Source organism: Musa acuminata, chromosome BXJ3-5 (genome assembly GCF_036884655.1).
Source record: "Musa acuminata AAA Group cultivar baxijiao chromosome BXJ3-5, Cavendish_Baxijiao_AAA, whole genome shotgun sequence".
Classification (NCBI taxonomy): domain Eukaryota; kingdom Viridiplantae; phylum Streptophyta; class Magnoliopsida; order Zingiberales; family Musaceae; genus Musa; species Musa acuminata.
In genome coordinates this window covers 37,930,001-37,950,534 of record NC_088353.1, presented here as the reverse complement: position 1 = coordinate 37,950,534, position 20,534 = coordinate 37,930,001, and the positions used below count along the sequence as shown (strand labels likewise).

The 20,534-nt window shown below is 41.8% G+C and overlaps 2 protein-coding genes and 1 long non-coding RNA gene across 3 annotated transcripts; 1 reads left to right on the top strand and 2 right to left on the bottom strand.

The window, feature by feature from the left end:
• Nucleotides 1–1,863: 1,863 nt before the first annotated feature.
• LOC135638409 (uncharacterized) lies at nt 1,864–10,544 on the top strand. The gene is made up of 2 exons (XM_065151525.1): nt 1,864–2,070; nt 9,566–10,544. Exons 1-2 carry the CDS (start codon nt 1,864–1,866, stop codon nt 10,334–10,336), a joined length of 978 nt encoding a protein of 325 aa, XP_065007597.1. The 3' UTR covers nt 10,337–10,544.
• Nucleotides 10,545–10,647: 103 nt separating this feature from the next.
• On the bottom strand, nt 10,648–14,108 carry LOC108952788 (uncharacterized). The gene is made up of 2 exons (XR_010496431.1): nt 13,606–14,108; nt 10,648–11,383 (listed from the first exon to the last, which is right to left on the bottom strand). It is a non-coding gene; the product is annotated as an uncharacterized LOC108952788 (long non-coding RNA).
• A 953-nt stretch (nt 14,109–15,061) lies between these two features.
• Nucleotides 15,062–19,016, bottom strand: LOC135638408 (MDIS1-interacting receptor like kinase 2-like). The gene is made up of 2 exons (XM_065151524.1): nt 15,728–19,016; nt 15,062–15,650 (listed from the first exon to the last, which is right to left on the bottom strand). The coding sequence occupies exons 1-2, from the start codon at nt 19,014–19,016 to the stop codon at nt 15,289–15,291; spliced, it is 3,651 nt and encodes a 1,216-aa protein (XP_065007596.1). The 3' UTR covers nt 15,062–15,288.
• Nucleotides 19,017–20,534: the final 1,518 nt, after the last annotated feature.

Sequence of the window (20,534 nt, the reverse complement as noted above, 5' to 3'; positions counted from 1 at the left end):
CGTCCGAGCCATGCACCTCGGCCATCCAACGCCCGAGTCGCATCTCGGCCAAATCCAGCGTCCGAGCCATGCACATCGGCCATCCAACGCCCGAGCCACGCATCTCAGCCAAATCCAGCATCCGAGCCATGCACATCGGCCATCCAACGCCTGAGCCACACATCTCGACCAAATCTAGCATATGAGCCATGCACATCGTTCATCCAATGCCCGAATCACATCTCGGCCAAATGCAGCATCCGAGCCACACACATTGGCCATCCAACGCCCGAGCCGCGCATCTCGGCCAATCCAATGCCCAAGACACAGCCTCAGCACACCTCGGCCAATCCAACGCCTTAGCCACGCCCCAGTCGCATCTCGACAACCGTAACTCCGGGCCGTGCCAAACCCATTATCCGACCTATGACACGTCGGTTTCACCTCGACAAGCCCCTACCCTTTGATCAGTAGAGTCAATCCTCCCTGAAGCATGGGGCACCGCCCCTCTAAAACGCCCCCCGACGAGTCAATCCACCCTTGCCTCGCCGGTTTCTACGCTTCGGTTTCACCTCGACAGACCTCTATCGTTCGACCGATAGGGTTAGTCTTGCCCAGATCACTGGGCACCGCCCCCCTAAATTACCCTCGACAAATCAATTCGTTCCTCCCACAAAAAGCCCAGCGCTGTCATATCCCTCAAACCCAGGCATGCCTCCCGGACCGTCAACGATCCGTCGGCACGCCTCAGAGGGGGGGGGAGGGGAGGGGGGGGAGTGATAGGGCATATTTTGGCCCTATATGAACCACCAACAAATGTTGTAGACCAACACAACACCGTACTGTCACGGACTTAGCTGGTTTTGCCTAAGTCGTGCGGCACCCTTGCGTGTCCGTCCGCAAAGGTCAGCCTCCCCGAAGCCTCCCATGATCCCTTAGGTCCCATAAAAGAGAGAACGGGATAGAGAAAATGCCTCACTCGGGATCCACAAGCAAACATCTCCGAAAAATACTTTATAGACAATGCAAATTACAAACAGACTTTACAAGCTCTGAACAGTTGCACAACAAAGGGTAAAATGATCCATTATGGACCAAAAATCTCTCACACATGTCCACATGACACAACATTTATTTATAAGCCTAAAGCGGCCACCGACCCAACTAAAATGGGACTATCAAGCCTTCGGTCGTCCTCCTACATGCTGTACAAAGTATGAACATACCAAAAGACACAGACATACATAAGCATTACATCAAACACCCTGTTTAGAAGTTTGTCCATGACAGTACGCCTCCAGAACCGCGGGGTGCATGCCACGTCAAGCTCCAACGGTGTGACTATGTGGCCTGACCACCCTAAGGGCTGGGGGCAGTGTCGTCTGACGTCGTTCAAGCATCCTCGAAGACGTCACCTCATCAGAGAGGTTGTTTCGCCCCCAGAGTCAATGGCCATGCCAGACCAGGGCCCAACCAATTCCCGCACGCAGGTATAAATACCCCCAACTTGATCCAGGAAAAGGGGGGGGGGGAGAGAAAGATCAATTGATCACTCCACTGACTTGCTCGTCGGAGAGGCATCGTCGGGTGATCCCGACAAGGGCCATTTTTGCATGAAAACACGACTATCTCATGAAGACGAGTTGCCAACCACCCCGGAGAAGGAGAGATGCAACATGACATACATAACGCCCGGATCAGCACACCAAGGAACGCTGATCAGCACCCTGTCGTGAGGGCCCGATCGACCTCAGCATCCAGCTCAGCCGGCAGAAGACTCCCGACATTGACCCGTGGACCAGGCTGTGCTGACTCATCAACACATTTGTTCGTGGGAATAGTGACTAAAGAAAAAATTGTGTATTTGAACAATGAGGTTTGTCCATGACAGTATGCCTCCAGAACCGCGGGGTGCATGCCACGTCAAGCTCCAACGGTGTGACTATGTGGCCTGACCACCCTAAGGGCTGGGGGCAGTGTCGTCTGACGCCGTTCAAGCATCCTCGAAGACGTCACCTCATCAGAGAGGTTGTTTCGCCCCCAGAGTCAATGGCCATGCCAGACCAGGGCCCAACCAATTCCCGCACGCAGGTATAAATACCCCCAACTTGATCCAGGAAAAGGGGGGGGGGAGAGAAAGATCAATTGATCACTCCACTGACTTGCTCGTCGGAGGGGCCTCGTCGGGTGACCCCGACAAGGGTCATTTTTGCATGAAAACACGACTATCTCACGAAGACGAGTTACCAACCACCCCGGAGAAGGAGAGACACAGCACGACATACATAACGCCCAGATCAGCACCTCGTCGTGAGGGCCCGGTCGACCTCGACATCCAGCTCAGCCAACAGAAGACTCCCGACATTGACCCGTGGACTAGGCCATGTTGACTCATCAGTCAGGGTACATTTGTTCACTAACAGGTGGAAATAGTGACTAAGAAGAAAAAATTGTGTGTTTGAACAATGAGGTTCGACTAAGTTTTGTAGGATTCAAAAGTTTCTTGTGGAAAATTTATTGCATAAGAGTTCTTCATGCAGAGCACATTCGCATAAACTATAGTCAGGAGCAAGTAGGTTTACCTTCTTCTGCCACCAGTAGAGTAACTGATTGACCTCCAAGCCACAAAAATGCCACCAACTCTTCCATTAGAAGGAGTACAATATCCTTTCTAGTTTCTCCCACCCAAAAGGTGCCGTAGGAAGGCAACATTGTCCGATTCTTGTAAATGAGTTTCCAAGAAGAACTAGTAGAGAAATGTTGTGTTTATTCAGATGGCCTTGCCGGTGCTGCTTGCGGGCATCTTGACAATCCCAAACATGTTAAGTAGAAGTAGATGATACATTCTCTTAGCATGAATAGTCGTATCAGGAAGAGTATCTTTCTTTTTCTTTTGTCTAGTGTGTTTAAGAGCACTGAGGTGGGGAGGTTTATTGCGAGCTTTGGGGCCCTCTTTCTCAAAAAATCTCGTCCATGCAGGATCATCATCATCTTGTAGAAAACATCCCTCGATTTTTGTAGCGGCATCAGTGACTTTCGTTAAAAGCCTTCGAAACCTTGGCTACCAAAGCTTCATTAGGTGGGAGGGTGGTGAAGAAGATTGCAATGATGAAGGAATGGATCGAGCAGAGAAACGAAAGGAGTTGAGAGGCTTCGGGGAATAGTAGTGAGGAGGGAGGAAGAGAGGTTGTGGCATTACGAGGGACAAAGTGATTAAATAATGTAGTAGGAAGATGGGAAGAAGGTATACGTTTCATAGAGAAGAGGGGTTGATGCTTGTCCTCCTCGTTTCAAAGGAGGAGGACACCATTTTTCTCTTAGGGTTCCAAACTTTTGATAAGGACATTAAAACCTTACGTACTATCCCATAAAAATAATCCATTGACAATTTATGATAATACGATGAGATAACTAACTCTCTCATTAATTTATTAAATATGAACCATTGATAAAAAAAAAATTTAAACTTCAGATAATAATAATACATATATTATTCACTCCTAAGTCAATCTAAATCTTACCCAATATTAATGTGAGAATACATTAAGGTATTACACATCTTATCGTGTAGGATTAAATTGAGATGTCAATATCTAAAAATCCAAGTAAATATGTCACTAATGATATACTTTGACATCATCATTAAAAAAATCAAGTTTATATTGATAATTTTCAAAGTACAAAAATTATCAAAAGTAATTTCATAGAAATTTAATCCAACTCTTTAAATTGAAAGTGTTATACAAAGCATACATGAATTTGATATTTAAATCATATAATTATTTTTTAAAATATATCATTTTTCAGTGGTTTTGTCACTATAAATCCATTTATGATTATAGAATATTTTAAAATTTATTTTCAATATTAAGTCATAAATCCAACAAGACTTAGATAGTCCATCAAATGGAACATAGATGAGTTATAAAATATCTCTCAAGGACATTAATCTTACTGTTGAGAAAATCAAGCTTTGATATTATCACATTAATAGTGGTTTAGCCTTAAATATAATTTTAAAAACTTGTAAATTTTAAGAAGTAAAACACAAGAGCAAAAGAACCAATATATATATAATCTTTAATAGTCGTTTGATCTGATTACTCTTAATTTTTTATCTATTGAGGCTACCGATATCGATCTTCGAAAATATGTCACTCCCTAAATATAATTCTAACACATAAATCCTCATATAACACCATCACATGAGAATAATTTTAAATTATTTGTAAAGATTACAAATATATTGTGCCCGAACGCTTTAGCCTAATTCCAATCATAGTCTAACAGCTACTTAAAGCAAAGATAAATAAATATTTCAATGAATTTAGAGGCATTTAGATCAAATAATCGGTTATCATGTTGATGTCCACTATTATCCTGTGTGTCAAAAAAAAAAAAAAAAAAGGCAAAAATAAAAACATCAAGTATAGATTGATTTACACATGAGAGAATATGTTAAAGTTGATAGATATATTGGATCATTCTAATAGCCGAAGCTTATCAATTTTGACAACCAAGAAGAATAAAATAGGATGTCACGGTAGATTGTGGATTAGCAGCAGGGAATCTATCTATCTGCACTTGTTCCTGATAAATCTTCTCGATTAGATTCCATTCCGACTTCATAATGGCTACTTATTAGGTAAACACATGCATTCTTTGCTGCCATATTAGCGATATGCCTTGAGATTTTTATTCGGCTTCATCAGCCATCAATTTCCGCATATGAATTGGAACAGCCACTCACATCAAATGAAGTGATAGTGGATGTGATTTGGTGGAGTTGTTCTAAAGTGGGTGAAGTGCCTCCCGGTGAACATCGTTATCGGAATAGGTTGTCTGTGGAATTGCTCCTACTGCTAAGACGATTAAGCTGCAGTGGTTTGACAACAAAGTACAAGCATCCACATCGTCTTCCTTCCCCCATTTTCCCCTCTTTTTCTTTTTTTTCTTCTCCATGCATCATACCAAAAGAATTATTTAAAAAAATTAATAATTTAGGATGAATTTTCGAGAAAAAAAATCTCTTTTTACTCTTTTTTTTCCAGAGATGTCTTTTTTCTAATTTTCCAAAAGATATCATTCATTTGTTGTAATCGCTAAAATGTATCAATGATAAAACAATTAAAATAGTATCGACTCATGAGATGAGATGAATCGGTCCTATTTTTAATTATAGTATTTTTTTGAATAAATTTATAGCATATTTGCCAAGAAAACTATGAGTCTATTCAAAAACAATTTAATTAGTATTTTTAATTATAATATTTTTGAATAATATATTTGCTAGACGTGCTAAGAACACTATACTATGAGCTTATTCAAAAACACTTTATTTAGTGCAGAAGTCTTCATATTTGGTTGTTCTTGTTTCTTTACTGATGATACCTATGAGCTATTTTCTAATTGAGTTATAAATCAATTTATCTCATTTATAATATTCTAATGAATAAATTCTATATTGTTAGCATCATTGAGCATGATGGTTCTCCGAGGATATGACGTCTCGTCAGCATCGACTAGAATATTGTCTCTTTTGCAATATATTGGAACACAATATATTAGGGGTTCAAAGCTGGTGGATTTCATTCACGTCGTCCTCATGAGGCACAACACCAAGCATTCCGGTTCATGAGGACGGTGAGATAGTTTGCTATGTCCGGGCGTCATACATAAGGCCATAGGCAGCAGCCCAAATCATCCAAGAGGAGACATCAACAGTTGTTCGAAGAGGAATGAAAGGCGTGGAGTTCACCCCACACGCCTAAAGAAGCAGCAGCGACCACCACTTGAAGGAAGATGTCAGTCTTACGTATTTTCCTTTCTCCTCTCCTCTCTCTTTAAACTTTGCAAACATTACAGTGGAATCCCTGTATTAATTACTATGTGGAGGGTGCGGGGGGATAAGATATATATATCTTAAGTCTGATGGAAGGCCTCCTTTTTTGAGACTGATGGGCATTAATAAATGCTGGAGTGGCACGACTCTGAACTAGTCATGTTGATTGACAGCACTGCCTTAATCTTGCTATTAGATGACAGAACAATGACTTGAATCCTATTCTTGAATAAAGGTTAACAGATGCATCAGCTTTTCTTTCTAATGTGTTTTCTTGAGGTTTTCGAAACATACGACACATCTCATAGTGTTTAACTTCACAGTTGAATTATGCTGCGAGTCTTGTCTGCAACCAGCAGTTATCCAATGCGCTGGACTCTCGCTGGTGTCTTGCCCAAAGATAGTATTGGAAGCGATGAGAATTTTAGTCATCGTGGTGATGTGCCAAGTGCTGATTTGCCTGCAGGTTTGCATTAGATTTTGATCCGCCTGTAGACTTCAATATATGTTTCTCTATGTTATATTCCTTATGTTTCTCTTACCTTTGATGCTTGCTTATGAGACACTTGGATTCGAGGAGAAATCTGCAAGTCGTATTGGCAGCTGACTCATAAAATAGAAACAGACGTCAGAGGTTCCCCATGATCCTCCTTTCATACATAGGTTAGAAGTTGGTTCTACGAAGAAGACTATGGTTTCATGAAGAGGTTGAGAGAGAAAACTTGTTGAGGAGATTTGAAGTTCCAAAAGCATCGAGCATGTAGATATATATATATTTAGACTTGTCGAAGGGCTATAGCGTTCTGTTCTTTCTTGCCTGCAGAACATATATTGATCGATATAAAGGTATCGATTTCAATGAAACTGAGTTACTGATGCAAAGATGTTGATATCTTTCGAGTTGATCAAAGTGTCTTATAAGTAAATTGAAGCAAGTCTCCGTAGACAACGTGACTCATGTCGGTCGCAGTGATATCTGCCACCGGGATGCCATGTCATCGTAACAGTACACGTCTCTGGATGGGTTGGACGGGATCCTCCAACGTGGCATGGGTACGGATATGTGATTCACGCCCCCGATCGAGGGCATAAAAGTCATTTCGCACTCCTTTCGGGCAGGACTCGAGTCGTGATTTGCCGGGTCACATGGTGCGCCCAAAACAGGAACGCGCCGGCACGTGCGGGATCGTTCTCTGCACGTGCCCGACGACGGCTGTTGTACTCGCTCCCTTCTAAATTCCCACCTTCTTCATCGTTTGATCGTTTCTCCTTCCCCTATTCTTAGAAACGCGAACAACCACTGCTTCTCTCCTTCCTAACCATCCCCTTCTTCTCTTGCATATACATATTCACAGGACGGAGGTCCATGCATGGTATGGGTTAAGTCTTTCCCTTCCTTTTATCCATTTTCTTCCCTGTATTTTGTCTTCTTTGAGATGATACAACGATTTGTCTTAGACTAGGCTTAGGGTCAAAGCCAAGAAGCAAACAATACTACTCCCTTCTCTTTGTCCTTACTTTGCAGTTCATTAATATTGCGGGGAGTAGGCGACAAGGGCATGCAGGAAGACTTGGTTTTTCATGCAGCGGCAGCGCAGCTCTTCGGTGTAAGTGTCTTATAATGCTTCCTAGTTTGTCTATTTCTTTGAATTTTTTTATTTTATATTGAGAGTTTTACGTGATCACTATGCACATATAACTTGTATCAGATTGTGTTGTGGAGACCTTTGTGTCTTTTACCTTTCTATCGTGAAGTAAGTTCTCACATTAATTCTCATCAAGGTTTTCAGTCTGTAAAAAGGATTCATCACTCTTCTCTCTCTCTCTCTCAGTCTCTCATGTTTCATCTGGGAATTTTCCATGTGAATCTCATAAGCTTGTTTGTTGGTAATAATGCTTTGCGGATTGTTTCTTGTATCATAATCTAGACTACCTTGGAACTCAAAACTTCAAATATTTCTATTCATTATTTTCACTAGATCTTTAGATATTTCTCTATTCCTTATGCAGCTTGATATCCTTTATGGTGTTCCCAACGTTTACTAGGGGTTTCATCCTCTCCTTCTTCAATCTTCTACGTCATTTATTACATGATCTCTTTTCCTTTCACTTGTGTCTTGCACCTGAATGTTCTGTTCTCGATTCATAATTCTTCAGTAAACTCCTAATCATAAGCCCATATTGTTGGAGTTATTTATGTTGATCGAGAAACATCAATGCCTGAAAGTATTAATCTTTACAAAAACTTCATAGAGGGCGAGTCTTAGCACCATGAAAAGGTGGTCCCTTTACGATCTGGATTGGCATGCATCGTACTGGCTTAGCAGATCAGACAATAGGAATCACATCTGCAGGCGATTGCTCTCCTTGTTAATGGGACACATGCTTTTGGTGGCTGAGAGATAGAAGGGTGTAGTAAACAGTAATATGAGGAAGGTGTTCACCTTTCTTCTAAGAATTCTCTTCCTAATGCTTGCCCTTCCCAAGTTCACATGATGTCCAATACATAAAGGGAACCCAATCCCAATCCATATCAATTTGGACAAGGCAAAGAGCACTTGCTTGTGGAGAATCTTTTAGATTTGGCTTTAGTGCATCCACCAGAGGACCAGTGATCTCGTTGGTCATCAGCTTCAAAGTCCTGAAATTTAAAGGTAGCTCTCATTCCCTAAACGTGTCAGCTTTGTACAACTGTTAACTGTTGTAAATGCTGTTGAGCATATACCTGTCACTGTTACAAGACAAACAAGTCGAGTTCCCTTCTTTTATGATGACTTGTGATTGATCCTTACATGAGCTCGGGGCCATTCACACTTTGATGTTCTTAGATTTATGGGATTAAAATGATATTTGCATACTTTTCACTTTACATATTTCTGTAAATAACTTAATTGGTCGAAGTTTGTCTAACATCCACATGATAATTAAAATAAATCAAAATTGACTTGTCAATCTCATATTTATCTTGTTTTCCAAGCAGAAAAAAGAAGAATAAGACATAAAAATAAATAAATCAAAGAATGAACTTTCATGTCTTGAAGAATATATATTTAATGGATCTCATCTGCTGGTATATGGGTAAATGCCAACATCAAGTAACTCTCCTCCTTGGTTGACCTTGTGAGAGAGATCATGGAACGGTCTCCTGAGACGTAGGTCATCCTGAACAGTTGTGGTGAACTCGCTGTCATGATTGCCAGGAGCCGCGTCTTTCCGTCCTATTTCTCTTCACGGCCAACCCTACTTTCCCCGGCCATCCCCCACCCCACCACCACCGGAAGTCAACCATACACTTTGACATTCAAGTCAACACCACAACATGTGTCGTGCCTGCCTGCCTCATCGAACCCAGAATGGCCAGTACGCGCCAAAAGCACGCCACCTTATCACATACCAATTGTCTTCTCCCGCTTCACTACGATTGAAAACTAATAATACGTTTAAGAAGACCATAGATAGATAGACATCGAAATCTGTCAGTGTCTTATCAATACTTACTATGCAGTGTTGATCTCAGTATCTCTGACGCTTCTTGATGGAAGTGGCGTAGTTTATAGTGGGTAAGAATATCTTTATTTATCTTAATTTAATCGCTTTTACGTGTCTCTTTCCATGTGGCTTATTCAACGTAGACGCTTTAAAATGTATCTCTTTTGTGTGTTCTTTTTGCTGGAACAATCCAACTGTAGCAACAGTTTGCACACTTCTTGTAGCTCCTTATTTAAATGGCTATTGCGCGAGCAGGAAGAGAATGAGGAGGGCATCTGCAGCTCAATCGCCCCCCGAATCCTTGACTTCGACGATGACGACGACGTCTCCCCCCTCGCGCTCCTCAACTACGCCGACGACGTCAACTCCTCATCATCTTCCGCCACTGCCGCCGCTGTGAACACCGGCACCTCGGCTTCCACCCCTCCCCGGTGCTGGGACGACGTCGGCTCCTTCTCCCCCTTCCCCTCCATCGACGCGCTCTTCGACACCCCTCCTACCCAGCAGCCCGACCCCGTCCCCGCTGTCTGCTACCCTTCATCCACCTCCTCCTCGTCGTTGAACCCTCCTCTTCCCGCCATGTTCCCGGTCCCGACGCCGTACGCCGGAAACCACCACCTGAACCCCTTCGACCACCAGAATCCCATGGTCGTCGACGCGATCACGAACGGCTACCCGCCGTACTCCCCCGACGCCGCGGCATTCCCACCGAGCCACCAGCATGCGGCGGCGTACGTGCAGCAGCGGCAGGGGTTCACGGGGATGGAGGCTGGTGGCATCGAGGCGTGCGGAGGACCGTACCGCTTCTTTTATGCGGGAGATATATTGGCAGCCGACGTGTTGAGGCCCGACGACGGTCTCGCGAACCCAGCCGACGTAGCGGAAAACCAGAGGAGGGAGAATGACCATGTGTGGTACGGGCAGTCGCAGGCGCCGCCAACAGCGTACGGCACGGACGACTTACGGGTACTAACTGTTACTGTGTCTTTAAATGCCGTCATATTTTTCATGGCAAGCACGATTTAAGTGGCACTATGATTGGTCAACCCTACTGGAGTAGAGACCAAAAGATCTAACGTTAAAAATACAAGCGCCGCCTCAACATCCTCGTGATCTAACTCCTAACCGGACAACCACATCATTCTCTTGAAATCCTCATTTGGCACCGCATGACGTGTTTGGGTCCCATGTTGCCTATTCAAAATCATGTTGACTGGTTCAATTACTTTAGTGGGTCCATGAGCTAGATTTACTTGATTCTTATTCTTCGAATTCATCAGAGCATCAAGGAAACGGGTCTGAGATAATGTACACCCAATTCTAAAGCCCAATAGAGATGCCTGAACTGTTGAACAACCAATTATTAGAGACGGGAATAGTATCTCTCCAGCAGCACTCCTTTGACAAAAGTTTTCAGATGCCTGATCTGTTAAACCATTATTCTACACAAGATTTGGGAATCGAAGCCTATTATTTATGTTTGACCACATCACCAACAAATAGATTCAGCACGCCAAGTACAAATTGTCAAATCATGACAGTAATTTGGCACCTTATATCTTGGCCTTCTATTAAAAGTCTCATTTGCCGGGTAAAGGTGCCGATGGCGGGAAGTGGCTGCAGCCCAACACCTCTGGCAGCTACTGATATATCGGCAATGGATGATTCCAGCTTCAAAGTAGGGCGCCTGTCAGTGGAGGAGAGGAAGGAGAAGATCGACAGATACATGAAGAAGAGAGCTGAGAGAAACTTCAGCAAAAAGATCAAGGTAAAAATCGATGGCATCAAAACTAATTTAACTGGTCATGAGATGTAAGCCTAAATGATTTCATCCTCTAACAGCCAAGTTGATCACAATACCTGCAGTATGCTTGTAGAAAAACTCTAGCAGACAGCAGACCAAGAGTCCGTGGGCGGTTTGCAAAGAATGATGAACTTGGAGAGACAGCAAAGTCTGGTTCCAGTAACAATGATTTTGATGATGAGGGAGAAGTAAGCACTCTTCTTTTCCGTTGTTGCTTGTTAAGCAAGATGCATTCTTCCAAGATGAGTTCAGACTTCAGGTCTAATATACTGCAGTTCATAGCTTAGAAATCTGTCACATAAGTACATTCATAACAAAACAAAGAGGATCTAGCAAGGCAACAGAAGTTTTTGAGTTCATGCAAAACTAGAATTTATCTGCTAAAAGGTAGAAAGATTTTGAGGTTAGCTGGAAGGAAAATTTAGAAATTCAAAAATGATATAGAATTTGAAATCATAAGCCATAAAATTACTCCGATATTATTTTGCATTACATTTTTACGGAAGCATAAGAGACAATTTTTGCTTCCACACTCTCATGCTTCACTTCTAGCAGTTTTTCTTAGCACTTGTTAACACGAGAAATGAATAGCCCACCTCACTTTATCGTCTTCAATACAAATGATCAAAACATGATGAAATCTGAACACTAACTTGATAGTACCATGCAGAATACAAAAACGTAAAATATATGAAGAAAGAACTAATACAATCAATGTTATTGAGGTTAAATAGCTTAAAAGACAATCAATGTACAAATTCAAGCTACATTTTGAAGATTCAATTTTCTTACGATCAGAATAAAAGAATCAAACACTTACATAAAAAGGCTCCAGTCGGAATTCACTCACAGGCTGTAGCATGATTTAAATCATGGATTCACAGGAAACAAGATTTTATAAATGAGCCTCAGTATCTAAGCTAACTTCAAGAAGTTGCTCTTACTTCACTAGGAGAAAGCATATCTTCCAAATTTTGAAGCTACAGGAAACAAAATTTTATAAATGAGCCTCGTATCGAAGCTACCTTCAAGAAGTTGATCCTACTTCACCAGGAGAAAACATATCTTCCAAAATTTGAATCTACAGGAAACATGATTTTATAAATGAGCCTGGGTATCTAAGTTAACTTCAAGATGTTGCTCCTACTAGGAGAAAGCACATCTTCCAAAATTCTTGTAACATATTGTTGTTTCTATTTGCAGGTGGCGGTGAAGGAAGAAGACATACTTGACTCGGACATCCTTACGCACATTAGTGGTGTGAACTCTTTTTCGTACAACTTTACTCTAGAATCTTGGATATGAGCACAGAAATTAAGATCTGAGAAGTCTTTAGTTTTGGTTGTTGTTTTCATCTGTAGCCATTCAACAGCTGATGTAGCCAATATCACCATTTAATAAAATGAATGACCCAGAAACTGATGTTAGCACCACAAAGTTTTTTACCCCCATTGTCTCATACCATTGTTTCAGCAACAAGAAACATATCTTCAACCTTAACACCATAGGCTTTGTAAGTTACAAAGGTTGAATAACATGTAAGTTTATGCATGATTTTTGAAACAAAAAAATAGAGTGAGAAAAACAAAGAATTACAAGAAAAGTTTCTTACGGATGCATTGTACCTAGTTAGCATGAGAACTTTGGATCAACGTTTTTCAATGTCAACAAAGATACACAAAGCAGAAGTTTCTCAGGGATATGCATTCCACCTATTCAATGCAAGAAACTTTGGATAAATATTTTTTGACATCAGACTCCAGTTTGATTATGAAACAGGAAAGGCAAGATGTCTCATGACAGCACACACATAAGAAATGGTGGGTTCTCGAGTATTCTGGATCTTCAGCAGATACAGTAATTAAATAAACAATATGGAGAAAAAAAGATCCTGACATGATAAAGAATGTATTGTTGGTCTTAACAAGAATGATCATGAATGTAAGGTGCAACTTCTTTTTGCTACAAAATCCAGAATACAGTATGATGGCACTTATCAATTAAGGATATGTTTTCCCTCTTCAAAAGAGCATTTCACTCAGCTACTATGTCCCTAATCCGTTGTCTAATACTTGAAGAAAGCCTTAATCCAAATCCTGAGATTATTTTTTCTGACTTGACTGACTGAAGTAGGTGTAGCCACTCATAATGCCATATTATACATCTCCAGTCACTGTAGCATACACGACAAATGAAGAAGCAATCTCCTCTTCAACAAGCTCAGTGACAATGACAATGAGGAACCGAGTCTTGAACAATGCTAAGTCCGTGGTACTGATGATTTGCAGCATACTTTTTAATCATCAGTCATAGAAAGCTGTTCACAAGGTTATGTTATCAATTTACAGCTGCAACCATATATTTATGTTCTAATTAACAGACAATATGAAAAATATACAGTAATTATATCAAGGTCATTGGCATTACCTCGTTTACAGGAATTGATTTAAGGAAAGCAATACAGAAAGTCACAAACCTAAAGCCATCTCACCTGAAGGAAATTGCTTTGCTTGAAGAACTCTCGTACATCCACGGAAACCATCAAAATCCGGTTTTTTATAACTCAAACGAGCTCCATACCTCGAATCGCATCCCAAAAGTCGACGCTCCTGCGGGTTCCTGGTGGACCACTTGGTCAACGATTAACTGCCCCTGAGAACTCAATTGTAACGTTTCAGGAACCCTTGACCAGCGGACAATCCGGGGGGTGGGGGTCGTGTATCTGAGAAGATTGGTGGCGCCAATTCAAGCTTTAGGCCGCCCGATCGCAGCGGAAGGGAGGCTCCGGCCGGATCGAGGCGTTTCGGGCCCTGTAGCTCTTGGGGAAGGATTGGAGCAGTGGAGCAGTGGAGCATTTGACGGGCCTTGGAGCATTGATTTCGGCGGCGAGGGGTTGAGGGGCTGCGATCGAAGTGGCAAAAGGGAGGCGAAAGCCAATGATCGCGTCAGATGTCGGAATTGGAAGAGTCGTGTTTGGATCGAGGGAGGGAAAGGGGATCGGATGTCCATAAAGGCCCATATAAATGTCAGGCCCCATATAGAAAACAGGAAGGAGGGCGTTGTCGCCCATCAACGTTGATCCAATCATATTGTACAAAGCGTATATATATATATATATATATATATATATGAAAGTCTGTTGGAGCGTGTATATATATATATATTCTCTAACAGGCTTTCAAAAAAAGATTAACTTAATTTAGTGGTCTTATGATTAAATTATTCTATTACTTGGCCTAAAAGAAAATCTTATGAGATAATTGATACTTAGTTCAAGTGGTCTAAATCATGAGTATAAATAATAATAAAAATAGTAAATTCCTGTAGTTCAATAAATCAATTGAATTCATTTTTATTTTCATTATGGGACTAAACTGGTCAAATTTTGAGCTGGGTTTCACATTTGAGGAGTATAAAAGACCAACGAGGATGGAAAATATTGACCATTCTTGTCAAATATATTTGGTTATCATAAAAAAATTCAGAAATCTAACAAATAGTCAACGACACATGCCGTCGAAGATGAACTACTACTACACTCAGAAATAGATTATATCCACATTTAGAATTTGACCAACAATATGAAAATAGTTAAGATAAAGACTAGTTCTTCTGAGAGTGACCCAAAAGAACATTAAGAATTTGACCAACAATATGAAACTAGTCAAGATAAAGGCTAATTCTTCTGAGAGTGAAGTAAGAATGCATGGTGACAATGGCAAGGGTGAGATAGGCACGAGTCTTGGCATTTTAATATATAATAAATGCTCTTATGAAATAAATTTTCCACAAGAAACTTTTGAATCCTACAAAACTTAGTCTAACCTCATTGTTCAAACACAATTTTTTTTCTTCTTAGTCACTATTCCCACCCAAATTAGAGGTCATGGTCTTAAGCTGACCAAAGATATAAAGTAAAAGCTGAATTATTCTGAATCTTTTGAACATAAAAAACGAAAAATTCTCGAGACTATGCATTTTCATGAATGATGTGAGATATGTTCCTTAAATACAAAACATTTTTCTTTGACAGGATTTGTGACACATCCTATCTATACAAGTATACAAAAGAAAATGAAATACCAAACTGTACTGCTGCACATATACTGTCTGCACATCCTCTTCTTCTTCCCTCAGCCAAAACAATTTCTTCTCTTACAGCTCGATTAATTCATCATTCCTGAAAACCATTTAGCATACCGATTGTAATCGTTTCGAACGGCTGACGAATGCAAGCTTGGGTTTGAGAAGATATCTCCTGCGCGACGAAACGCATGGAAGGACGCGACGATGGATTGCTGCTAATGCACGCCAGTGCCACCTTCACGATGAAGACGACCTCCTCTGCTAACTGGCCGGCCGGAGCAGGCAATCGTTGGTCCAGCGTTTCCTTCAGCAACAATTCTTTTCCTTCCGGCAACGAAGGCAGAGAGGAAATGAGTTCCCCTGGGTGCTTCGCCATCAGGACTTCCAGTGCTACAACCCCAAAGCTGTAGACATCGCATTTCTCTGTCACCCTCATTGTGTAAGCGAGCTCTGCAAAACAAGTTCATCAGGTTGAATCATATAATGTCCAGGTGAATGCAGTATGAGAATGGAAGAGGTGTTGTTACCTGGAGCCATGTAGCCGTAGGATCCAGCAACAGTGGTCCAATTGGAAGAATCAGGGTTCAGCAACTTCGCTGTTCCGAAATCGGACAAACGAGGCTCGAAATCCGACTCCAGCAAGATGTTGTTCACCGAGACATCACGATGCACGATCGGCAGGGAGCAATCGTGGTGCAGATAGGCCAAGGCATGAACCAACCCGTGTACAACCTTCACTCTCATCGCCCAGTCCAGTTTCGTCCCCCCTTCCTCCCCATGCAGCACCTCCCCCAAGCTACCCCTGCTGACGTACTCGTACACCAAGTACATGTATCCGCTCTTCGAGCAGAACCCGTGCAGCTTCACGATGTTTCGGTGTCTGACCTCTGTGAGAGCTGCGATCTCGTTGTCGAAGCTCTTCTGATACATGTTCACCATCTCTTCAGAATGCGCAACGTGAAAACGCTTCACAGCAACTACCTGCCCTGTCGGCAGCTCCGCCTTGTAGACGCTTCCGAATCGTCCTCTTCCAATGCAGCAAGCTTCGTCGAAGTTGCCCGTCGCATTCGCAATGTCCATGAAAGTGAACTTGCATTCTCTTTCCCATATCGATGACTCGGAACTTTCCCTGGCAGCTTTCTCCATCTCAAGCTTCTCTCGAGGGTCATCCCTGCATAATAGCATGATCGTTATGACAGTGGCCGCCAACACCAACACCCCCACAACTGGAACAACGATCGCGATGACGAGTCGTTTGTGATGCTTGTGAGAAACTTCACCGGAGGTAGAGAAACAAGAAAGTAAGCCTTTCACATCTCCGCATAGCCCCAGATTACCCACATAGGCTTCGAAAGACAAATTCCGGAAAGCACCTCCTTCTGGAATCGGACCTGTGAAATTGTTGTAGGAGAAGTCCACAGATTCCAGGCTGACCATTTCTGATAAAGAATCTGGGATTTCACCTGAAAGATTGTTATGGGAGATGTTGAGCTTTTGCAGCCTCGTCAGCTTCCCAAGATTTGATGGTATCGTCCCAGAGAGAGAATTGCTACTCAAGTCTAACAGAATTTGGAGAGAATTCAAGTTTCCTATCTGATATGGTATCTCCCCTCTCAACTTATTCATGCTCAGATCCAACAACAACAGGTCGTTCAGATTAGCGAGCTCCGCAGTTACTCGGCCAGTGAGTTCATTTCCTGATAGATCAAGATGTGTTAGTGGATCAAGCTCTCCTAGCTCTGAAGGAATCGAACCTGTTAACATGTTGCTGCTCAAGTTGAGCTTAAATAAGAACTCCAATTTCCCGATTTCAGGTGGGATGCCTCCTGCCAGATAGTTTGACGCCAAGCTCAGATCTTGTAGATTGGTCATGTTTCCCAATGCTGCGGGAATGTCACCGGAGATGCTATTGCCGTCTACGTGCAAGTAAGTGAGGCTCTTGAACTCTGCCCAGTCCGGCGAGAGCGTGCCAGTCAACTGGTTTCCAGTGAGGTCTAAGTAAACAAGGTCGGGGTGTACTCCGAAAGCTTCTTCTAAGTTCCCACTGAAGTGGTTCCAGTCCAATCGGACTCGAAGCAGCTTCGAGCAATTCCGCAAACAAGACGGCAAATAGCCGGAGAAATTGTTGCTATTCACCAGGAGGTGGTGAAGGGCGAAGCCGGTGCACAATCCTCGAGGCAGTTCACCGGAGAAGGAATTGTTCGAGAAGCTGACGTTCTGCAACAGGCCATTCTGTCCGAGGTCTCGGGGGATGCTACCAGCGAGGTTGTTGGTGAAGACGGATAGAGAAGCAAGGTTTGGAAGCTCAGCGATGGAACCTGGCAGCTCCCCCTCTAAATTGTTGGTGTTGAGGTCAATGCTAGCCAGTGCAGTCATGTTTCCAATCTCCTCCGGGATCGAGCCGGTGAGATTGTTGTAGAAGAGATTCAAGAAAGATAAGTTCGTGAGGTTGCCGATTGTCGAAGGGATTGTACCCGTCAGCGAGTTATCTGACAGATCCAACACGATCAAGTTCACCAAATTCCCAATCTCCACCGGAATTGGACCGAAAAGATTGTTGGTGTAGAGGAAGAGGTATGTCAGATTCGTCGCTAGTCCAATCTCCGAGGGAATCCGCCCAGTGATGGAGTTGTTCTGCACCTGAAAGGAAATAAGCTGAGGCCAACTACCGAAGAAGTCCGACGGGATCTTGCCGGAAAGCGAGTTGGAGGAGATCCCGAACTCCCTCATTTTGGTGAGCTTCACAAAGGATCCTGGAAATTCTCCCTCGAGCCGATTGGTAGACAGTTCTATGTAGTTCAGATTGGTACAGTTGCCGAGTTCAGGAGGGATGGTGGAGTTCAGTCCTGCCAATTTGATGTCGAGGCGTTCCAGCTTCTGGAGCTGACCTAGCGAAGGTGGAATCGGTCCACCCAATGAATTGTTGTAAAGCTCAAGAACTCGAAGGCTGGAAATGGATCCTAGAGTCGCCGGCACCCCTCCGACGAGGTTGTTTCCTCCCAGGCGAAGGTCTCGAAGCCGCGGTAGCTTAGTAAGAGAGGCTGGAATTACTCCTTCAAAGGAATTGAATGAAAGATTCAGGTACTCGAGGCTTACTAAGTTGATAGCCAATGACTCTGGGATTGGACCTGTGAATCTGTTCTCTGAGAGGTCAAGGTATGTTAAGTTGGTGCATTTCAGTATGAACGGAGGGAACTCTTCTGTCAGGCTGTTGAGGAACAGATCGAGGTATGTCAAAGAAGGCATGCCGGTGAAATTGGAGTAGTCCGGTGTTTCCAAGTAATTGGATCCGAGGTCGAGGAGCTGCACCTTCTGCAGACCGCTAAGCTGGTAGGGTATCCCTCCGCCCAAGCTGTTGTTGTCGAGACGGAGCTCGAGGAGCTCCGACAGCTGCCCAATCTCCCGCGGAATGGATCCGCTGAAGTTGTTACTGCTGAGGTCTAATGAGGTGAGTTTGGACAGAGCAGAGATGTTGGAAGGGACGGCGCCGGCGAGGTTATTGTAGCTGAGATCGAGAGTTGTGAGGTTGGGCAAAGAGGAGAAGTCCAAGTTACCGAGAGTGCCGACGAGGTTGGAATACGGTAAACTCAGCTGCACGACGACGCTGCCGCCGGAGTCGCAGCGAACGCCGAACCACTCGCATGGGGTGGTGGAGTTGGCGAGGGACCATGAGGCAAGAGAGTCAGGCTGGAGCAGGCTGGATTTCCACGCTAGAAGAGCTTGCGTTTCTGTTTCTGCTGCGGTGTTCGAAGGCGAGAAGGAGAAGAGGAGGAAGAGAAGGTTGAGGAGGGGAATTGGGGCATGGATCAGCTTCATGGCTGACTGAAGAAAATGGAGGTTGCTGTAGCCACACGGTGGCGGAGGAAGATATAAGGCTGAGGGGAGGAAGAGGACGAGGGTGTGAAATCATTTGCTTTCTGATTTGAATAAACTTCCATGACCAATTTTTCCAACTGTGGAATTAGTGAAGGTCTTTGGACTCTCTTTAACGGAGAGGGCGACAGTTAATAGTGGATGTGGCGCCTTTTTGCTGGATTATTCACATCCTATCTAATTGAACACATCCTGTGAAGACCACAAATATATATATATATATATATATATATATATATATATATATTTTTTTTTTTTCTCGACAGATCCATTGTACTGGGTTTCTATTAATACAGGATTTAAAGAGAACTAATATACACCACTTTACCTCTAAATGTAGAGATTATTTTCACATAAATTCAATATGATGAAAAATCTAATCTGAAAAATCTGAAAAATGTAGAGAATTCTTTGTCCATCATATAATCTAATTAAAAAATTAAAAAAAATACTTACCAAGTAGATTCTTTTGAGTCTAACTTTATGAAACATTACTAGAATTTATTGGATAGGCAGTTGAACTAAAGCCTTAACAGACTAAATTATGGCAAGAAGGGTTAGCTTTTGGAAAACTCATGATATTTTAGCTAACACTTTGTGACACATAAACACTAAAAATTAAGATTTAATTATTTTATAGTAGCTTGAAACCTAAAAGTTAACTAAGTATCTCTAGTTCATTACAACTAATTCATATTAATTTATTTGAATCCATTAATATCATAAGTCTATGAGGTATCAAATATATTTTTTAATTATTGATGATTATAGTAGATATTTTTTAACATAATTCTTAGCACATAAAAATTTTAAATATTTTACTAAATTTTATAAATAAATTTAAAATAAAAAATATTTTATGATTTCCTTTATTTGTAATTATAGTGATGAATTTAAAAATCATACTTCAAAAAAAAATTATGATTTGAATGAGTATAATCATAATTTATCCACTCCAAAAAATTACAACAAAATAAAATTATTGAGAGAAAAAATAGAAGCTTATAAGAGATGATCAGGAGTATACTTAATGAATATAACCTATTCAAAATACTTTTGGGCCGAAGCCATTAATATGACATTCTATATCATGAATATTATTTTAATAAGAAACCCAATATCTCATATTTCAAAGTTTTTTATTATAAATATTTTATTTTAAAAGATAAAGATGCTCTAGGAAAATTTGATGTAAAATTTGTGAAGATATTTTTCTTGGATATTCTTCTATCTTATCGAGTTTTCAATAAGAGATTCTTAAACACCAGAAAATATATTCATGTTGTCTTTTATGAATCTCAGGCAACTAAGAAAAATAATTTTGATTATGATTTTGAATTTGATAAATTGAATTTGAATGAGGATTTTTCTTCCCAAAACAACTTAGATACATTTATTTCCAAAGAAAGCTTATCCATGAAATAAAAATATATAGATGCACATCCTAAATAGTTAATTATT

Coding starts and splice junctions, on each gene's coding strand:
- LOC135638409 (XM_065151525.1), top strand. CDS start 1,864: ATGACAGTATGCCTCCAGAACCGCGGGGTGCATGCCACGTCAAGCTCC. Junction 2,071..9,565: donor CAACCAATTCCCGCACGCAG/GTATAAATACCC, acceptor TTGCGCGAGCAG/GAAGAGAATGAGGAGGGCAT.
- LOC135638408 (XM_065151524.1), bottom strand. CDS start 19,016: ATGAAGCTGATCCATGCCCCAATTCCCCTCCTCAACCTTCTCTTCCTC. Junction 15,651..15,727: donor CTACGGCTACATGGCTCCAG/GTAACAACACCT, acceptor CTTGTTTTGCAG/AGCTCGCTTACACAATGAGG.